The sequence below is a fragment of the Oryctolagus cuniculus genome, chromosome 5 (assembly GCF_051225735.1).
Source record: "Oryctolagus cuniculus isolate XC-2025 breed Fujian yellow rabbit chromosome 5, ASM5122573v1, whole genome shotgun sequence".
NCBI classification, from domain to species: Eukaryota; Metazoa; Chordata; class Mammalia; order Lagomorpha; family Leporidae; genus Oryctolagus; species Oryctolagus cuniculus.
In genome coordinates, this window is record NC_142871.1 from 34,533,534 (window position 1) to 34,554,557 (window position 21,024).

Sequence of the window (21,024 nt, forward strand, 5' to 3'; positions counted from 1 at the left end):
GTTGGGCAGTAGCTTCTGCCACTTTCCCTGAGTTAACCCCACTTTAGATCCTTTATCACTGCAATGTGAGAATTTAGGAGAATTAAAACACCAGAAAACAAAAGAAGACGCATGTGTTAAACCACAGCATTTTGGCATACTGATTACATCTTTAAATTCTAGTAGCTCAAATTAAGATTTATGATTCTCATTTTCAACTCTTTAAGGATTAATAACTCTCCATTCAACAAACTTAATTGAATGCCCATTACATGCTGAACACCCCTTTATGACCCGTAAGGTTTATAAGAGCCCATAAATAACAAGTAAGAAAATAATATACTGGGAGGTAAATTACACGGAGAAAGACAAAGCAGGCAGGGGATGGAAGTTTCCATTTCAACAGACTGTTGAGAAAGGCTTCCCGAGAGTGGGACATTTGAGTGGACACCTGAGGAAGATGAGAGTGATGAGCAAAGAAAGTCCCAGGCAGAGGGCTCAGCAAACACAAGGCCTGGAAGGAAGTCTTCATGCTTTTGTTGTAGTTATTTGCATATAGACTATTCAACTAATATAGCAATCTTTTTCTATTAAGAGATCCTGTCTTCTCTAATCTCTAAGTCATTATACCCCTTTTGGTGTGTTTGATGGTATGATCATTAATAGATAATAATAGATAATAATCACCATATCAATTATTGACGCAGAAGATCTCACCTTAATCCTAACCTTAACCTCAACTATAATGTTACCAACATTCCAGTAGGGAGACTAAAGCTAAAAGAGATTAAGCAACTTTCCCACGGGCACGTTCAAATATAGAACTGCTTTAATTTTACTTCAAGCCTGTCTGACTCCAAAGCCCTCCTGCTCTAAACAATTACATTGCTCTGAACAGCCATATATAATTATTTCTACCAACTCTGCTCTAAAGTAAGTGCAAGGAGACTTCTAACCACAGCAGATGTATGATAAACAACATAAATAACTTCTGTAAGTCATCTGTATGTCTTAGAGAGTTTCTCTCCCCATCTTTTAAATAAGGGGACTGAAGTAAATCATCTGTTAAGTATTTTCTAGCCCCAAAATACTGTGATTCTGTAATAAGTTAACTTTAACATATTTTGAGTACAACCAAATCGATGACATAGCCACTAAACATGCATTGATTGTCTGCTCTCTGAATCAGACACGATCTACAAACACCGAGCTACAAAATAATTTGTACTTGAGAATTTAATCATATGCTTTAGGATAGAATACCTGAGCTAAATAGCTTGACTTTTTTAGACTCCCTGGTGGAAACTCAAATGTTTGCAGGTTCAGGTAGGAAATTCAAGTGAACTGAGGTGAGTGCATGGACATGGCTGTTCCAACTGAAGGCAACCATTTTAGAAAAGCTGAAAAGCTATGTTCCAGGCAAAGCAAACTCTGTGTGTCTATTTTTTCTCTATGGTTCAACTTACAAATGCAAATATGCAATCACTGCTTTTGATATTACTGGAGAAAATATGTAAGATGGACTCCCTTAAGGATCTAAAAAAAAGTCCACATGTCATCTTGCTCCCTAATCATGTCGTGCAATTCATTGCCTGTTTGCACCCATTTCAGTCACCAGCATCCGAAAATAAGTTCCCTGACAGCAGGGACTCTCTGTTTGTTCACACAGATGCCTATGGCCCATATCACTGTGCCTGCTGCACAATCATTTACCCACAAATGTTTATTCAATGTATCACTGAACTAATTTCAAAACTGAGGACAAATCTGAGTTTTGAAAAACCAGTGTCAATACCTTGTAAACACATGTCAAAATATCACACAGTATCCAATAAATACCTCAACTTTCCTGGAAATGGCATTAAAAATATGAGTTTATTTTGTTGCAGAAACTCTTGGTACAAATATTTTCTCAGAATACATGGATTATGTATACTACTGAAAAAACTATAGTGGATTTCAAAAAGTTTTTTCACTGCAATAAACTCATACTTTTAATTCTATCTCTCCATGAACTTTTAGAAGTACCCTTGTATTATCATGTCAATTAAACATTTTTAAATAAAATGAGGAAATTTAGTTCTTAGTTGATATCTTAAGATTTAACACTTGAGACTTGGTTTCTAGCCCTCTGTTACTAATATAAGTTATATTACCCTCTGGTTCTCAATTTTCTCAACCATAAATATAGAAAAGAGGTAAGAAAAGTCCCTTCCAGCTCCCCACATTTCTGATCCTCTGAACCCTACTCCTGATGTAGAATATAGAAGACATTTGACTTTATAGAAATTTGACTGGAATATCTTAACCTTAATTAAATAGACTGGAGTTGAAAGAAAGCTTGCTGGGCCAAGCAGGAAGCATAAATAAGAAAAGTAGATTGAGTGGCGAATTGACTTAAGCAATTCACAATCACAGGGCCAAACTGCATAATGTCAAAACCAACAAGAATGCAAATACAATAAAACTCCAGAAGGAGGAACATGTGTCTGGTTGCTCGGAAGCACAATCTCTTCAGGGATCAAGAATAGTCCCCAAGCTCCAGGTCCTACGGATGTAATTAATGTTGAGCAACCGAATGAAGATAAATCATTAGCTTGCAGAGATCAAAATGGTAAGACTCCGGATTGCTAACCCCACACTAATCTCTTGACCAGACTTCTGATATCTTAGGCAAGCTGTCATCTTTATGAGGCTGGATTTTGATGACAACAGACACACAATCTGTGGGCATGGATGCTGGAATGACGCTGTGTGGGCACATCTGTACCCTGCCATGTGTAAAGTGGCAAGTTGTAGCCAGAGTACAGAAGTACAGACAAAAGAAACCTACTTGACTGTGTGTGTGTGCAGCCCCACCACTAAGCAGCCTAGGTGCTATGGTATGAAAGGTCGACGGTGGAGCACATGCTCCCAGGAGGACTTTGGCCGAGCACATGAGCAAGGGCCCTGAAGGTCAGCCATACTAGACTAAGTAAGGAATGGTGTGCTTCCTCCAGCAGCTGGAGACTGTGGACAGCTTTGACCCCCATGTGATCATCCCCCTGGTCACCAAGTTCGGAAGCTCTGAAACGCTTTGGGCTTCCCCATCTTGCTTCATTTTCAGTCATTCATTAAGTCTCGCTGTATCGTTCTGCCAGCTGCCCTCGACACGCATCCCTGCCTTTCCATTTTCACAGTCTCCATCCTAGTTCATGCTCTCATCAGCTCTCCACTGATGTTACAATAGCCTCCGGATCTCCTCATCTCTGTGTTTTCCACCTCTGCTCTTCATGCAAACTGCCAAGCCCCTGGATTCCCCCAGCAAGCAGGACACACCAGCTCTCACAGCCTAACACTATCAGGCTTCCACCCAGTTTCCTGTTTCTCCCAAGAGTCTTCTATTCTATTCTATTGTTCACCCAACTGTTGCCAAAATGTATCTTATTATTTATTTATGTATTTGCTTATTGAAAGGCAAAAATCCAGAGACCAAGAGACAGAGATCTTCCACCTGTTCATTTACTCCCCAAATGCCTGCAATAACCAGGGTGAGTCTAGGTTGCTGCCAAGAGCCTGGAACTCATTCAGGGATCTATGTGCCTGAGCCATCACCTGCTGCCTCACAGGGAGCATATAACCAGAAAGCTGGAATTAGAAGCAGAGGCTGGAATCAGGAGCAGAGCCTGGACTTGAACCCAAGGCACTCCAATACCAAATGTAGGCATCCCAAGTGGTGTCAATCCCTGCAAACAAACCCCATCCCCCCCCAAACATGTCATGTTAAGTTTTGCTCCCACACCTTTGCCGGTGCTGTCCCACCCACGTTTGACACCCTTCTACTGCCTCCTCACCAACCCAAATGTTGTCAGTATCCTGTCCTAGTCCCATCTTAACAGCTTTGCCCACAGCTTTGCTTCCTCCTTTGAACTCTGACAAAAACTGAAGAGCTATGTCACATTTAGCAGTCCTTAACATCAGGGTCCACATCTGTTTGGTGAAAGTTTGTCTTGTTTTCCAACAAGACAAGATACAGGTTTTGCTTTTGCCTGTATAGCAAACACAGTGGTAGCAATTTGTACTTAAATGTGGTCAAAAATACTCATTGAATGTAATAAGCTCATCCAAGGGAATCAATGGAGAAGAATTTGCCTCGTCCTGAATACAAAGCTGAATTTTATTAGTATTTGCAGTTTGAGAAGCAAGCTTTCACTTCTCGAGATAAAAATCGTTTCTGCTACTTTTGATCATGCAGCTTGAGATGGAAGAAAAACAGCTTCCTTGGCTAATAAGGGACAAGCACTTTGAGAACTTCTATTTTATTTTAAGAAGAACTAGTTACTTTAAGAACACACTGCTAAAATGATTATGAAAATTCATATTAAATTATTTGAATAAGTAAAAAAATCAAATAGATATGCAAATTTTCTAATTTAGTTCTATGTCAGCCTCACTGGTGATCTTAAAATTGCTTATGTGTACATGTTTGCATTGGTTCTTTTGGACCAAGGTTCATCAAGAGAGGATGTGGTGAAATGGAGGAACATGACTGTAACTGCTTCCTTTCTAGCAATCCCACCACTACTCAGCTTCTCACTTACAGAACTAACACTTTTTTTTTTCTCACATCTGAGAGTGTTAATGATTTATTCTGAGGTTAATTCCCCAGAGCTTGTCAAAAATTTCTGGACATACAGCATTTTTCTAAATGTGATATCCATCTTGTTTGTTTAAATCATAATAGTACTGCTACATTTTGAAACCATAATGATTAAGCATTTAAAAATTAGGGGTCGGAGACTGGGTCAAGTCACTCCTTGGAAACACCAGAATCCCACATCAGAGTCTCAGCTCTTTCACTTCCAGTTTGGCTTTCTGCTAATGTATCCAGGCAAGCAGCAAAAAATGATCCAAGTGCTTGGGTCCCTGCCACCCACGTGGGAAACCCAGATGGAGTCTGAGGCCATTTGAGGAGTGAACCAATAGATGGACGATCTCTTTCTTTCTCTGTCTCCTCCCTTCTGTCTGTTGCTCTGCATTTAAAAATCAATAAATCTTTAAAAAATTATCTTCTAGTGATGATCTTCCTCCCACCTTTACACTCCAACGCTTCCAATTCTATCAGACAAGAAAATTGTCATTTCCTATTTTTTTAACCTCCTGGGACTCATGGGAAATGTATTGAAAGGCAATGCCACTTTCATTAGAAATGTATTTTTAAATGCTGCTCTCAAAAAAAACCAAAAACACGACAAAGTTTTAAAGAACTGAAACTATGTTCTCTATTGGTTTCTCTGACACTTGCAATTTTTTTAAAGTTTATTTATTCAGAAATATTCACAAAGACCTCATGTTTAATTTAATCAGTCAGAGAAGATGGGGTCACTAAGTCTAACAGGGAAATAATATGGAATCTATAACATCAGCAGAGAGATATCTATTTGGGTAAACACTGCTGTCTGGAAGCATGTTCTACAGAAATGGATTGCCATGATGTCTGGGATTTGCTTTAAAGTATTCCAGCCAAAATAAGGCAGGAAAGATGAAATAAGATTGGAAAGATGTCATTCATTATTAAAGGTGAGTGATAGGGGCCGGCGCTGTGGCTCACTGGGCTAATCCTCCGCCTTGCGGCGCCGGCATACCAGGTTCTAGTCCCAGTCGGGGTGCCAGATTCTGTTCTGGTTGCCCCTCTTCCAGGCCAGCTCTCTGCTGTGGCCAGGGAGTGCAGTGGAGGATGGCCCAAGTGCTTGGGCCCTGCACCCCATGGGAGACCAGGATAAGTACCTGGCTCCTGCCATCGGATCAGCGTGGTGCGCTGGCCACAGCGGCCATTGGAGGGTGAACCAACAGCAAAGGAAGACCTTCCTCTCTGTCTCTCACTGTCCACTCTGCCTGTCAAAAAAAAAAATAATAAAATAAAAAAATTTAAAAAAGGTGAGTGATAGGTACACGAGCTGTATTACACTTCTTTATTTTTGTGTATAATTGAAATTTTCCATAGCAAAGTATTTAAAAATTCTGCAGTACAATTGTGCTGTTCCAGTTATATCCTTAATATTTTGCCTCTCCTGAGTCACACTTACAAGGTGTTAAAGAAATCCTCCTGAATCCTTACCTCAGGGAAAGAAAGATGGAAGGAAGGCAGGAAGAAGGGAAGGAGGAAGGGTTGGAAGAAGGGAGAGAGGGAGGAAGAAATAAAGAACTCTAGACAGTTGTGTGTTCAGCAGAGTCAAACCCCAGGTGCTGCCACTTCAGCTCCCAGCTCTGCTGAACCACAGGCATGTAATGAAAACTCAGCAGGATTGACATCTGATAACGAATTTTCTCACTTCTGCCAAGTACCTAAGGAGATCAGAGTTGGTTATGAAGCATGGCCTACATATTGCTGTGGTGCACACTGCTATTCATGGATTTGTATACACTTTTCCATTAAATAGGCTATATAAACTCTATAGATTATTCGCCATGGGTGCTTTGATTCTTGGGAATCATGAAAAATGGCATCCTAAATGTGTGCCATAACAACACAAAAGGAGTTTGTGATGACCTTAACTTTACAGGAACAGTGTAAATACACAGAAGATTTTTCAACAGTGATGAAGAATTACTTACAAGTAAGTGAGGTCTGGAGGAATGACCTTAGTTTCACAGAAATGCCACAAGGACACAAAGTAATCAGTGTAGTGGAGAGAAAGCTCATGGATGGCGATTTCTCCAAACGGCTATATAGTTATGGAGTCAATTAGGATTTCTAAGAATGAAGAATGTAGAAAGTGGTTAAATCATATGGCATTCTTTGCCCTCACTGTATTACACATATTGGTGCTTGGGAACATTTTATTTGCTCGTATTAGGAAATAATGCTAACACTCTTCCTAAGGACTGTCCCTCAAAACCAATGCCTTACTTCAGTAACTATTATCTGGCCCTGGCTAGAAGCTCCCAGAGACCTGGTTCACATGCAAACAGAATGACTTCTGGGGCAGAGTAATCTCAGTAAGGGACTGAAAATCATTCCATCAGGATCTATGGAAGGGAAGGAGCTGGTGAATCGGCAACTGGAAGGCTAAGGTGAGACGTAACAGCTACTTTCAAATATTTGATGGTTATTTTATGAAAGATAGTAGACCTATTTTATGTAACTCAAGAGTAGGCCCCCTCCATGTAATTTAAGAGTAACTAGAACTATGCTGTGTAACTCAAGAGTGAGTTAAAGTTTCAAGGATCTAGATTTCAATTCAAACTGCAAAATGCTTTCTAAAAATTGGAGCAGTACTTGGTAGACTTGGTAATTCTTTGGAAAAAAAATCACCCTGTAACTGCTGATTCAGGTATGAGGATGTTTTTGCAATGCCACTCAAAATGTGGTTTACACAGTGCAGGCATTTGGTCTAGCAATAAAGATGCCCATGTCGGACACTGAAGTATGTGGATTCTCTGTCCAGCTATGGCTCTTGGCTCCAGCTTCCTGCTAATACAGACCTTGGAAGGCAGCAGATGGCCCAAGTGACTGGGTTCCTGCCACTCATGTGGGAGACCTGAAATGAGTTACTAGTTCCAGGTTTTGGCCCACTGGCCTTTACAGGCATTCGGGCAGTGAACCAGTGGCATTCACTCTCTCACTCTCTCTTTCTCTCTCTCCCTCTCATAAATTTTTTCAGAAAAATTATAAATGTGGCCCACTGGGGTCAATGTTCTAATGCAAGGGGTTAAGCCACCACTTGGAATGCTGGAATCCCACATCAGAGTGCCAATTCAAGTCCTGGCTGCTTTACTTCCAATCCAGCTTCATACTGATGTTCCTGGCAAAGCAGTGGCTGATGGCTCAAGTACTTAGATCCCTGCTATCCATGTTGGAGACCCTGATGGAGTTCTGGCTCCTGGCTTCAGGCTGGCCCAGCCCTAGCTATTGTGGGCATTTGGAAAAACTGAACCAGCAGGTGGAAGATCTCCGCCTCTTCCTCTCTGCCGTTCTGTCTTTCAAATAAACAAATTTTCAAAGCAGATGTGGCCCATGGAATGGTGCTAGTCCACCCATTATTTTTTCTTCTTGACATTTAATTTATTGACTTTTTGCTGAAGTTTTACTTCCAAAACCGTGTTTCCTATAAATGGATAACATATAATAATTACCAAAAAATCCATTATAACATGTAGAACACTTATATATCTATGTATCAAATCTTTTATGTGCTTGTCTGACATACTGGTAGATATAGGAAGGCAATCTGTCCTAGATTTTTTTAATTATACTGAGGACACTTAGCATGAGAGTTACCCACTTAATGAATTTTTTAAGTGTACAATATAGTAATGGTAACCAGGGCACAGTGTTGTACAGAAGATCTCTAGAACGTAATCATCTTGTACAATAGAAACTGTATACCTGCTGAATAGCAACTTGTTTCCTGGTGCCACAGTGCCTGGGCATACTATCATTCTCTTTTCTGTTTCTGTGTTTTTAACTGCTGTATAGACCTCACATGAGATGATTCATGCTGTATTTGTCCTTCTCTGACTGGCTTATTTCACTTACTGCAGTGTCCCCAACATCCACCCATGTTGTTGAATATGGCAAGATTTCCATTTTTTTATTTTTTAAAGCCAACAACAAACATTCCATTGAAAGTGTATACCACATTTTCTTTATCCATTCATCCATCAATAGATATCTTGTTTGTTTCCTCATGTTGGCTGCTGTGAACAATGTAAGGAGTATGAGAGTGCAAACATTGCATTGAACCACTGATTCCCACACATTCTTTGGTACAGACCCACAAGAGAAGGAGTTTGTTCCAGGCTGTGAATTTGTGCACTGCTTTCATTTTCAATAGCCTTGCTATCAAAAGAAAATGGCAACAGAGCTACACAATGTCTTTTGTGGCATTCTTGAGCAGTTTGATTACTACTGCAATGGAAGAATTTTATTCATGAAGTACTTAGTGAGACCAGAGTATTTTCACAGTAATCAGATGATCACATTGCAAAATATGTAAAGTGGAAAGTTCCTTTCCAACACTAATATCAATGTTTCACTATTGGGAATGTGTTTCAAAGCTACACATCCTGGGTCTCTGTTGCTCCCTGGAACTTATTAGGAGTCTGTTACTTGGATCTGCACTATGCAGGGCCTCTGAGTTGAATAAATAATACATATTGCATATGTATGTAAGCCACCGTTTAAGAATATAAAGATTCTGTTAGTGGGACAGTGTTGTGGTGCAGTAGGTTAATCTGCCACTTAGGATGCTGGCATCCCATATTGGAGTGCCAGCCCAAGCCCCAGCTGCTCTACTTCTGATCCAGTTGCCTCCTAATGCACCTGAGAAAGCAGCAGAAAATGTCCCAAGTGCTAGGGAAACCCAGATGGAGTTCCAGGCTTTCTCTCTTTCTCTCCCTCACTCTTTCTGTCACTCTGCCTTTCAAACAAACAAATAAATATTTTTTAAAGATTCTGTGGGGCTGGCACTTTGACATGGGTAAAGCTGCTGCTCATAGTACCCATATGGGTGCTGGTTCCAGTCCTGGTTGGTTCACTTCTGATTCAGCTCCCTGCTAATGTGCCTGGGAAGGCAGTGGAAGATGGCCCAAGTGCTTGGGCCCCTGCACCCATGTGGGAGATGCAGAAGAAACTCCTGGCTCCTGACTCCTGGCTTCAGACCAGCCCAGCTTTGGTCATTGCAGCCATTTGGGGAGTGAACTAGTGGATGAACAATCTCTCTCTCTCTCTCTCTCTCTGACACTTCCTCTCACTCTCTCTCTCTCTCTCTAACTCTGCCTTTCAAATAAATAAATAAATCTTTTTTAAAAAGATTCTGTAAGGAATAAAAGAATTCATTTTAAAGTGTTATTGAATTCAAAGCAGTTCTTATTAATATGTATTTTCCCACAGAATATATACTGAAAGTACCATTTCTGTTACATGGATATCCAAAGCACTTTGAATGTAGTGCGTGTCCTTGCATCAATACTTTTGCTAATCCTTCAGACTCTGCATACTCAGCTGTACAGTGTGTGCACTGCACTCAACACTGGGTGAGGAAGCAAAAGGCGGCTGAACTTGAGTCCCATGTACTTATCCAGTCATCAGCCCTGGTGGTGAAATTGCATCAGCTGTAGGGTGACCAACTATCCCATTGCCTGGGACTAGAGTTTCCCAGAATATGGGATTTTCAGTGCTACATCTACACAGTGCAAACAACCCAAACCAGGGCACAGATGCACCTGTAACATCAGCCTGAGACTCCCTGCACGAGAAAAACCAGGCAGAAACAACTGCAAGTGGTGAAGCCATCTTCACATCATGTCTTTTCTCCTTATGTTTTCAAGGTGAAAGAGCCATGTATTCCCCCGAACATCCTGACCAAGCCCGATCCAAGAACCTTCTGGACTAATGATGAATCAGGTATTGTTGGAAAGATGCATTCTGGCCCTTTATGATGTACAGGATGCATTCTGTAGTAAAGCTCTATGTAATGGCAAGATTTGGGGGGAACTTCTGTTTGTTTTTACCTGACCCAACATCTGAACTCACTTCACCAATGTTATCATCATGAAAGTCTTTTCATTATATCTTCAGTATCTACCATTTATGTACCATCAGGTGCAGCTATATGAACTGTGAAATATCTTCAAGTGTGGGGAGGGAACAGAGGAGAGGGTATATTTCCTACAGTCAAGGACAGAATAGAATAAAGGGAGCAAGTGAACTGCTCCAAGTTTCTCTTCCAGGACAGGGGAAGAATTGGAAAACTTAAGGTGAAGTATTCTTCAGAATACTTTATGACTGGTACTCTAGATCCAGGAGTATAATTCTTATCAGAATCTTGGGGATGGCACTTCATGAGATCAGAGAATATGCTTCAAGTTACAGAATTTAAAATTATACTCAGATATAGTGAAATCTGTGTTCTTATAGGAAATAGGGGTTATCTTCTATATACACACATGTGTGCCATAAGACTGAATGACACAATGTAGATGCTAGAAATGAAAAGTGGAGGTGAAGCAAAACAGAGCTAAAACGATTAAGAGAGTGATAATAGAGTCTTCACCTTTTTAATTTAATAGACTCTACTGGGACAGAAAACTAGTGCTGATACAGAATACTTGTATTATGCCTCACAGTTTTCTGAAGTGTGTTCACGAAAATCTAACTTAATGTTTGTAGCAACCTAGTGAAATAGGAGGGCAGCCTATGCTCCATATCCTTGGGTTAGCAATGAGACAACAGGCTGCATATGTGAGCTGATTTGTGGAGAGCTCAAAGTCAGAAAACACGAGGACCAAGATAGGATGGATGGCCAAGTGTCCAGGTATATAGTACAAAGGTACCCAAAAGAGTCTGAGGGCAAATATAGTTAAAAGCCAAGTGTATTTTGTTTTTTAAAAAAAGTTTTGAAATCCGTGCATTGTTTTTCATAAAACACATTTGAATATATATATGGATTTCAAAAATGTGTGCAGAAAATAACTTTTATTTCCATAAACTTTTTGAGCTACCTTTGTACACTTCCTAGGAAGAAGTATCTCTGTGAGAAGCAGCTTGGGGTACATCTGGACTATAATTGTTTCTTCATAAAATGAGACAGAGACTATGCCTATCAGAAATAGGAGGAGCTGAGGAAGGAAGTAAAAACGCTCTGATGGCTTTTTTTCCCCAAAGTATAAAGGTATAAATGTATTATAAACTTAATCTGTCAAAAAACTTTTCTGTCTTATTTTATGTATTTCTTTTGAAGAAAGGTGAAGAAACATGAAAGTAAATTGTTCTATATATGACGCTACATTGGTCCATTATTAATACAACACCACAATAAAAATGTCATCAGCTGGTTAATACTGCTATTAAGATCTACAACACATATACTGTGAAGAAATAATATAGAAAGAAACATTATAATTGAAAATAAATGATTCTCTCTTTTTCCTTTTTCACACTTTTCATTTCTTGCAGTTAACTTTGTGTCTTCAGAATCAATTTACCTTTAAAAAAATTAGTATTTCTTATTCATCAATCTGCCTCCCCTTCTAAGAAAACAAACCCCAGGAAGGACTGTGTAGAAGAGATTGGAATCTGTAGAGAAAATGTTGCTCAGACATTTTTAGAAACTTTAAAAATTATGCTGTAAAAAAAACTAATGCACGACATAGACATAAAAATACTTCAGATCTACTCATTGTTTAAATGTTTGAATATTTTCACATCACCAAAGGTTTACAAAGATAGAGTGTCCTTCCAGCAGAAGTTCATGTAATGAAGATCCTACTCATGACCAACTCAGTATCTCTACCTACAGTGATTTTCTTTTTTGTCCAGTTGTTTAATCAAGTACTGAGATGGAGTATTAAGATCTGCACCTGTGGTGGTGGAATTGTCCCTTGTTATTAATTCAGTCAGATTTTGCTTTTTATGTTGTGAAGCTCTGTTATTAGGCACATGCATCTTCATGATTATTGTAATTTCTTGATGAACTGATAATTTTCAAAAATTAGTATTTATTTTAAAAAGAGACATATAGACCCAGACACACACAGAAAGAGAAAGGAGAGAGAGAGAGAGAGAGAGAGAGAGAGAGAGCCATACCATCTACTAGTTCATTCTTCAAATGTCTACAATGGCTAGGACTGGGCCAGAGCCAAAGATGGGAAGCAGGGATGCAAGCCAAGTCTTCCATGTGGATGGCAAAAAGCTAATCACTTGAGCCATTCTGCTACTTCCCAGGTGCAGATTAGTAGGAGGCTGGAATAAGGAGCCAGACATGGGTTTCAAACCCAGTCATGTGACATGAGATACAGGCATTTTAAAGATTTATTTATTTATTTGAAAGGCAGAGTTACAGAAAAAGAAAGGGGAGACAGAGAAATCTTCCATCCACTAGTTCATTCCTCAAATGGTCAAAATGGAAAGGGTTGGGCCGGGATGCAGTTAGGAGCCAGGAGCTTCTTCCAGGTCTCCCATGTGGGTGGCAGGGGCCCAGAAACCTGGGCCATCTTCCACTGCTTTCCCAGACGCATCAGCAGGGAGCAGGATTGGAAGTGGAGCAGCAGCGACAGGAACCAGCGCCCAAATGGGATGCCGGTAATGCAGGCTGTGACTTAACCCACTATGCCACAGCTCTGGCCCTGGATATGGGCATCTTACCTGGCATATTAACCATTAGGTCAGACACTCATCCCTTGATCATTTGTTGTTAAGAAATGTCCCTCAGGCTGGAGTTGTGGCACAGTGATGCCAGCAACCCGTTCTGGCCTCCAGCAACTGCTGATCTATTTTCTATCTCTGTGGGCTTCCTTATATCAGGAAACTCCAATACATGAAACCACATAACACATAATCCTTTGTGACGGGTTTCTCTTACCTAACATGTTCTCAGGGTTCACCCATAGTGTACCATGTAACAGTACTTCATTCCTTTCATGGAAAAATAACATTGCGTTGTACGTACTATTCTATGGAATCACATTTTGTTTATCCATTTATCAGTTAATGGACATTTAGGTTGTTTTCATTGTTTTAGCTACTATAAATAATTCTGAGTTTGAGTCTTGGTTTTGAGTATGAGTAAAGTATGAATTTTTGTGTGTTCTCATGTTTTCTTTTCTTATAAGTATATGGACTTTCTGGATCATATAATAACATTATATTTAACTTTTTGAGGAACTGCCAACCTTTCCCAAAGTAGTTGTATCTCTTTACATTTCCACCAACAGTGTTTGAGTTCTAACTTCTCCACATCTTTGCCAATACTTGTTACTATCTATCTTTTTATTTCAGTTACCCTGGTTGGTAAGAAGTAGTGTTTTGTTGTGGGTGGAGTATTTTTTTTTAGTTTTTTTTTTTTGCCACTTAAAATTTTTTAAAATTTTAGATTAACATGAAAGGCATGTAAATTTATGGGATATATGACAATATTTCAACAGATATATAGAGCATGAATACCTTTTATGCTGATTTTCTAACATGACAAGCATTAATTTTTTTTAAGATTTATTTTATTTATTTGAAAGACAGAGCTACAGAGAGAGGTAGAGACAGAGAAAGAGAGAGAGGTCTTCCATCCACTGGTTCACTCTTCAAATAGCCACAACAGCTGGAGCTGGGCCAATTCAAAGCCAGGGGTCAGGAACTTCTTCCAGGTCTCTCATGTGGGTGCAGGAGTCCAAACACTTTGGCCACCCTCCGCTGCTCTAACAGGCCATAGCGAGAGCTGGATCAGAGGTGGAGCAGCCGGGACTCGAACTGCTACCCATAAGGCATGTGGGCGCTGCAGGCCCAGGGCTTTAACCTGCTGTACCACAGCGCCGGCCTCTTTAAAGAAATTTTAACACATAATAATGGTACATATGAATGGATACGGTATGATAATATAATATCACCATTATGCTAGCTATTTTATATGTTCCTTCTCTTCTGTTTGGCTGTTCTTTGTTTTCAAACACCTCTAAGATTATTTTTGTTTAGAATTTAATATTAATTTTATCTATCAAGTTTCTAGCTATCTCTCTTTGTATATTAGTGGTGACTCTAGAGATTACAATAAATAACTTTAAATTTTCACAGACCACTATGGAAACTTAATATTGGTCCATTTACCTACCCCCACCTTCACCCACATGCTTTACATGATGGTTGTCATATCTGTTGCCTCTATAAATTAAATAAACCCTGCAGTAGAATATATTTAAAATAAAACAAGAGAAAAAAGGAAATAAATAAAACAAAAGGAAGCCCATCTTTCATATTTACCCCACACTTACCATTTCTGACGCTCTTCATTTCTTCCTGAAGGTCCTCATTTCCCTTTAGCCTGAAAATTGTTGTTTTAGTGTTTCCATATTGCAGGTCTCCTGGCAATGAACTATCTTAGTCTTTTTTTTATCTTTATGCAACTTTCTGAGTACAAATATCTTCACTTCATTCTAGAAGAACATTTTTGCTAGCTATGGAATTCTGGGTGAATGCTAATTTTTTTTTCATCACTTTAAAGATGTTGGTCTATCTTCAGGCCTCTCAGGTTTCTGGTGAGAAGTCAGTGATATTTAAACCATTGCTAACCTGCAAATAATTTGCTGCCTTTCACTGGCTGTTTTAATTTTTTTAACTTTGCATTTTATCAGTTTGGCTAGGATGTGCCTAGAGATGAATCTATATTTCTGAAGACGTAGACTCTTCAGGTTTAGAAAGTTAAATATCCTCGTTTCCTTGTAATGTTCTTGCAATTTGAATGTGAAAGATGCACTGTTTCTCCAGGGGTTTGCACATTGCTGTATGCCCTTTCTTCTTCACATCTCAGCACTCTGAAGCTCTTCCTAACAGCCTTCAATTTTGCTGAGTGCAAGCACAAAATACAGCATCCACACTGCAGGCCAACCTAGGCAACGTGGAAATTTATGAACCTGTCCATGGATTCTTTACGAAAGTGACATTCTCATCATTGTCGCAGTATGGATTTTATTGTAACTTTTATGAATTCCTGAAATAATTTTGATAAACATGAAAGGCATGTAAATTTATGGGATATATGGGAATATTTCAACAGATAGACACAGCATGAATACCTTTTATACTTTTTTAAAAAAAGATTTATTTTATTAATTTGAAAGACAGAGTTATTGAGAGAGGTAGAGACAGAGAGAGGTCTTCCATCTGCTGGTTCTAATTTTTTCCTATGAAAAAAATATACTCCTGTGAATGGAATATTTGTATTCAAAGCCAGCCATCATCAGAGAATATTTTATTTACTCAATCTAGTTTGTAGTCTCTTGATAAACTGTCTAAATAGAATTAAATATCAGAGCTAACTAGTCCACATTGCTTAGTAGAAACAAAAAAGAAGCCGAATAGAATTCACTTGAGGGATGGGCATTTGATGCAGGAGTTAAGCATTTGCCTGGTATGCTGGTATCCCATATCAGAGTGGCTGGTGGGTTCAAGTCCTGTCTGTACTCTTCAGTCCACGTTTCTGCTAATGTGCACCCTAGGAGGCAGCAGGTGTGCTCAAGTGTCTGGGCCCCTGCTACCCTATGGGAGAACTGGGTAGAGCTCAGAGTCCTGGCTTCAGCCTGACCTCCAGATGGGAGATCTTTTTCCTGCTCTCCACTCTCCCCTCACCCTGCTCTTTCATTAAATACAATTTGCTTTAAAACACACAAAACTTACTTTGTTAAGAAGTAAGGAATTACTGAGTTGGCTTGCCCTGAAATCTGATAGAATTGCCTACTAGATTTTCATATTCACAGTCTTTTTGTGAGAGTACCAAAGGGTAAGATTGGTATGCTTCCTTGTCACATGCAGGTGTTGGCACGTAATTGGAGAAAAAAAGTCATTTTAAAAAGCCTTTTTCTCCACAATTGTAATCTAAAAGTGGCCTACACTTGTCAGAGGGAGAAAAAAGGGAAATAGAAAAAGGGAAGAAAATTAGTCACCCATACATTATCTCACCTCCTCTACTTTTGTTCATTGGGCTTAGACTCCCTCATGCATTCCCAACATTTGTTCAGACAATAAACAAACTGGCTGCACAAGTTTAGGTTTTTCCTCTTATCTTTGTTTTCAGGCTTTGACACCTGAGTTGTTTGTTTTTGTGCACTTTTGTTTTCCAGTTGCTAAGATAGTTGTATAGTCACCTAGGGGCATCTAATATCCTTGAAATCAGAATTTCAAGGTAAGGTGCATTTCCCCACACTGTCAACATGTGTTTTTCCTCACTGCTAGTATTGACAACACAGATAATCTTATTTGCTTAGAGGAAGTCAGATAATGAAGAGGTTAAATGATAGGGTTTCTTTGCTTAAGCTGGTCATTTTAGAAGAGTGCTTGTTTTGCCAGGGAAGAAAATGTAACTTCTTCACTTCCTACTCCCCCACCCCTGGGCTTTAACTTTTAGTCTCCTTTTTTTTTTAACTTTTATTTAATGAATATAAATTTCCAAAGTACAGCTTATGGATTACAATGGCTTCCTCCCCACCCCAATAACTTCCCTCCTACTCGCAACCCTCCCCTTTCCCGCTCCCTCTTCCCTTCCATTCACATCAAGATTCATTTTCAATTCTCTTTATACACAGAAGATCAGTTTAGCATATATTAAGTAAAGATTTCAACAGTTTGCACCCACATAGAAACACAAAGTGAAAATTACTGTTTGAGTACTAGTTACAGCATTAAATCACCATGTATAGCACATTAAGGACAGAGATCCTACATGAGGAGTAAGTGCACAGTGACTCTTGTTGTTGACTTAACAAATTGACACTCTTGTTTATGGTATCAGTAATCACCCTAGGCTCTTGTCATGAGTTGCCAAGGCTATGGAAGCCTTTTGAGTTCACTGACTCAACTTTTAGTCTCCTTTTAAAAACAGTTCTACCCTTGGGATTTTAAAATATCTGTACTTCTTCTATGTAAAAATTGAAAGAACAAGAACCATTGTGTAAATTTTTTTCTAGAGGGAAAAATTCAGTATTCTCTATATTTCTAGGATTCAGCATTCTTTCTTTTTATTTTCTAAGATTCACCACATTTTCAAATTTGGCCCAAATTGCTGAGAACTTAGATATCAGTATAAAGAGGCCTATCCATATTTATTCAGGAGCAGTAACAGGTTATGTTCCAAATGTAGGAATGAAACAATTTATAGTTTAAAAACATATAGACCACAGAAATATTTTTATATTTCAGAGAATATATGAATTAGTCACTGAATTAGTGCAAGTACAGGGAAATCTTCATTATATAAATATGCAAAAGTGAAGAAAATAATTTCTGGATTTTTTTATAGAAAGAAAAACACCCCATATTTATATCTAGAAACCACTTCCTTAGTCCTTTAAAGTATGGCATTAAATGGCAAAAAGCGAAATATGATAAAGGTGAACATTTGCTTACACATAAATCCTGCATGTCACAAGGCACCAGAGTATTCAAGGTAACTGTGCCTTTGCTATTACAGATAATCATTGAGTTAAAAAAAAAAAATCTGTGGATACGTGAAAATCCTTTAAGTAGACTGATTTCATTTACTCAGGTCATAACTACAAAAACAATGGCTATCTCAGACATAGAGTCATTCTACACACAGTGAATTTCTGATGCTCTTCATTTCCTCCTGAAGATCCATGTTTCCCTCTGGTATCATTTCCCTTTAGCCTGAAAATTGTGGTTTTAGCATTTCCATTTTGCAGGTCTCCTGGCAATGAACTATCTTAGTCTTTTATCTTTATACAACTTTATGAATGCAAATATCTTTACTTCATTCTAGAAGGACATTTTTGCTAGCTATGGTACCATAGAGCAGTGTGAAGCTAGGCTTTGAAGAGAACAAGGGAATAATCCTTAGAACATAAAATTACTCTTTGGCCTAAATCTTATGTATCCTCTGCCTCATCAAACACATAAATGCTGGGCAAAGACTTGTCTCCTAAGAGTCCTCCCCTTGCATTTCTTTTGAATGCCCAGCCATAAAAGCAGGACTACTGTTAAAAATCATTGAGATTATCTGTGCTTTTCCTGTGTTGAAGTTTGATTGATAATGCTCTCAACACGACAATAACTGCTAACACTCTTGGCTGGATAATCAAATAAGAGTTGACCATCAAATCAAAGTCTCCCTTCAGACTCGCATTGCCCTATGCTGGATACAAATAAAAACCTAACACGCTTGGGCAGAGAGAGATGAGAAAAAGTGGTCAAATGGCTAACACCACATCTCAATTTAGTTACCAACTCCTTGGCTATCTCCCATTACTCCCTAAAACAATTTCCCATTACTCTCTAAAATAATTTCCCATTACTCCCCAAAATAAGCACATTCAGTTCTTAACAGAGTTCCTTGGATATGGTATATATGGTATACAATCAAATATATGTTTAAAAAATGAATACAATTAGCACTCTCAGAAATTAAGGTAAAAGGAGGTCTATTTTGAAGGTCATATTGAAGACTTACTCAAAAAAGACAGGAATCCACTCTGACACTCAGATTCTGTTCTTGGGATCTCCTACTTCTCTACTTGAAACTTTCCCAAATCTACCTTCATATCCATTTCCTTCATCTTAGAACAAGTAGCCACATGATCTTCAAATTCCTGAACCACATCTCTTTTAGTCAACAGAGCACACATGGGAGATAATTAGCAGGCCATTCAAGGAGCAGTAGGAAGCTGCCCAGTTGTGTAGTTTGCTGTGGTTAGTGTGGTCAACTATTGAGCAAGGTCTCCTGAGTTAGCCCCAGACTTCACTGCATGTTATTTTTTGACTTTTGACAAATTATTTAACCCTTCTGTGCTTTTGTTTCTTTCACCTGCAGAAATGGAATAGGAAAGTTAAAGGAGATAGTAAAATTACCTAGAACTGCATGTAATATAATTAATTAGTGGTCAAATTATGTCATTTACCAGGATTACATTTACATAGGATTTATAAATTATGGATTGAAAGAAAAAACACATTTTATTTCTTCATTACTGTTACTATTTTATGCTTTACTGGATCAACAGTTTGTTGTCTTTTTTTTTTTTTTTTCCTGAACTCATCAATTTTTACAGCCAATGATGATCGTATTTTCTGGGGCTGCAGACACAAGATTGATAAGCTTCCTAGAAATAGACATATGGCTGGACTTCAGAATCTCATGCTGGAGAGAACTTTAAATCTTACCTAGTCATTTAAATAAAATTTGCATTCTTTAGCCAGGATCTGTGGAGCAAAAATACATTTAGGTTTGATTGACTTTCACCGTCTATAATGGTTTAGAGAGCTTTAAGTTCAAGAACGGGTTATTGATTCCAGTGAGTAGTGAAATGTCACTTCTAAAATCCTGTGCTTAAAGATACTTAGAGCATGTACCTCTAGCACTTGAATTATGTCTAGCAGGAAAAAAGTCTTCAAATTCAATTTTTACAATTTTTCATCTGCCCAAAATGTGAATGTGTGACTTTAGACTCAGCTGAACCCAGAGAAGCACCTCATGTGTGAATGAAGAGTTTAGCTTCCTAAAGCTATACAATTGGCTGATTTTCTTGATTGTCCAGGATTTTTTTAAAAATATTTTCACATGGTACAGATTCTTCTCAAATTACAGTGCAGTTACACCCCATAAACCCATAACTTAAAAATATTATAAGTAGGAAATGCTTGTACACAATCGACCTACCTTAAATGTAGTGCCCAGCACTACATTTGCCAAGGGCCAGGCATCATGAGAGAGCATCTTACCACATATCCCCAGCCCAAAAAAGACCTAAAATTGAAGCACAGGTTCTACTAAACAAATACTGCATTGGCACTATAGTAAATTCAAAAAGGCCTAGGTCAGACCACCTTAAGTTGGGAACTGTGTATTTTCTTCTGATCATTTTATCCAAATCACTCATTTCATGCCCAAGAACTTTTGACTTTCATAGTCTTAAAATGAGAATTAAATATAGCTAAAGTGGCACAAAGAAATTTTCTCACTTAAAAATGCAAGGAAAATAGTATAAATGCTGCAGTATAATTTTAGCAAAATCATTTTTCTCATATTTCAATGAATCTTTTCATATTAGTTTACATAAAACTAATATGGCAAAAGATTGAAAAATCTAATGATTTTAATTGTATCTAAAGTTAAAATGTCCCAATGCATTTATTAAACATAATAAAATAATCAGCCTTTAATAGCTTTATTTTGACCAAGAAAGTTATCTCATAATACATGAAAATAATGCTGTTAAAAGAAAAACTACTTTTGACAAATTAAATTGACCTGCATTTATTTGAGTGAAGAAAAATTCAAGAATTGTGCAGCCTTCAGAACCAGAATAGGGTCAAAGAGCTTTGTTGGGCAGCCCATGGGCAGAGAGTATGAGTATTTATAGACAGAGAATGGAAGTGAGATACAGAAATGGCTTGACTGGTTAGAGCTCAGAGTTTGCTTTCTTTGGGCATGGTGCGATCAGTTGGCAGCCTGTGACTGGCTGAAGCTCGGCTGCTGTGGTTGGCTGGGACTCAGCGTCGGGAAAAAAAATACTATACTCCTAAAATAAGCATTCAATTAAATTGCTGCTTAACAGGTAGGGATGCAG

At 38.6% G+C, this 21,024-nt stretch overlaps 1 protein-coding gene across 1 annotated transcript in view; it reads left to right on the forward strand.

The window, feature by feature from the left end:
- The window catches only part of SGK1 (serum/glucocorticoid regulated kinase 1), a 116,742-nt gene that overhangs the window by 74,292 nt on the left and 21,426 nt on the right, over window positions 1-21,024 (forward strand). Inside the window, exon 3 of the mRNA XM_051854146.3 lies at window positions 10,291-10,366. Within this exon, the coding sequence (XP_051710106.1) occupies window positions 10,291-10,366 (76 nt within the window). The remainder of the gene's footprint in view (window positions 1-10,290; window positions 10,367-21,024) is intronic.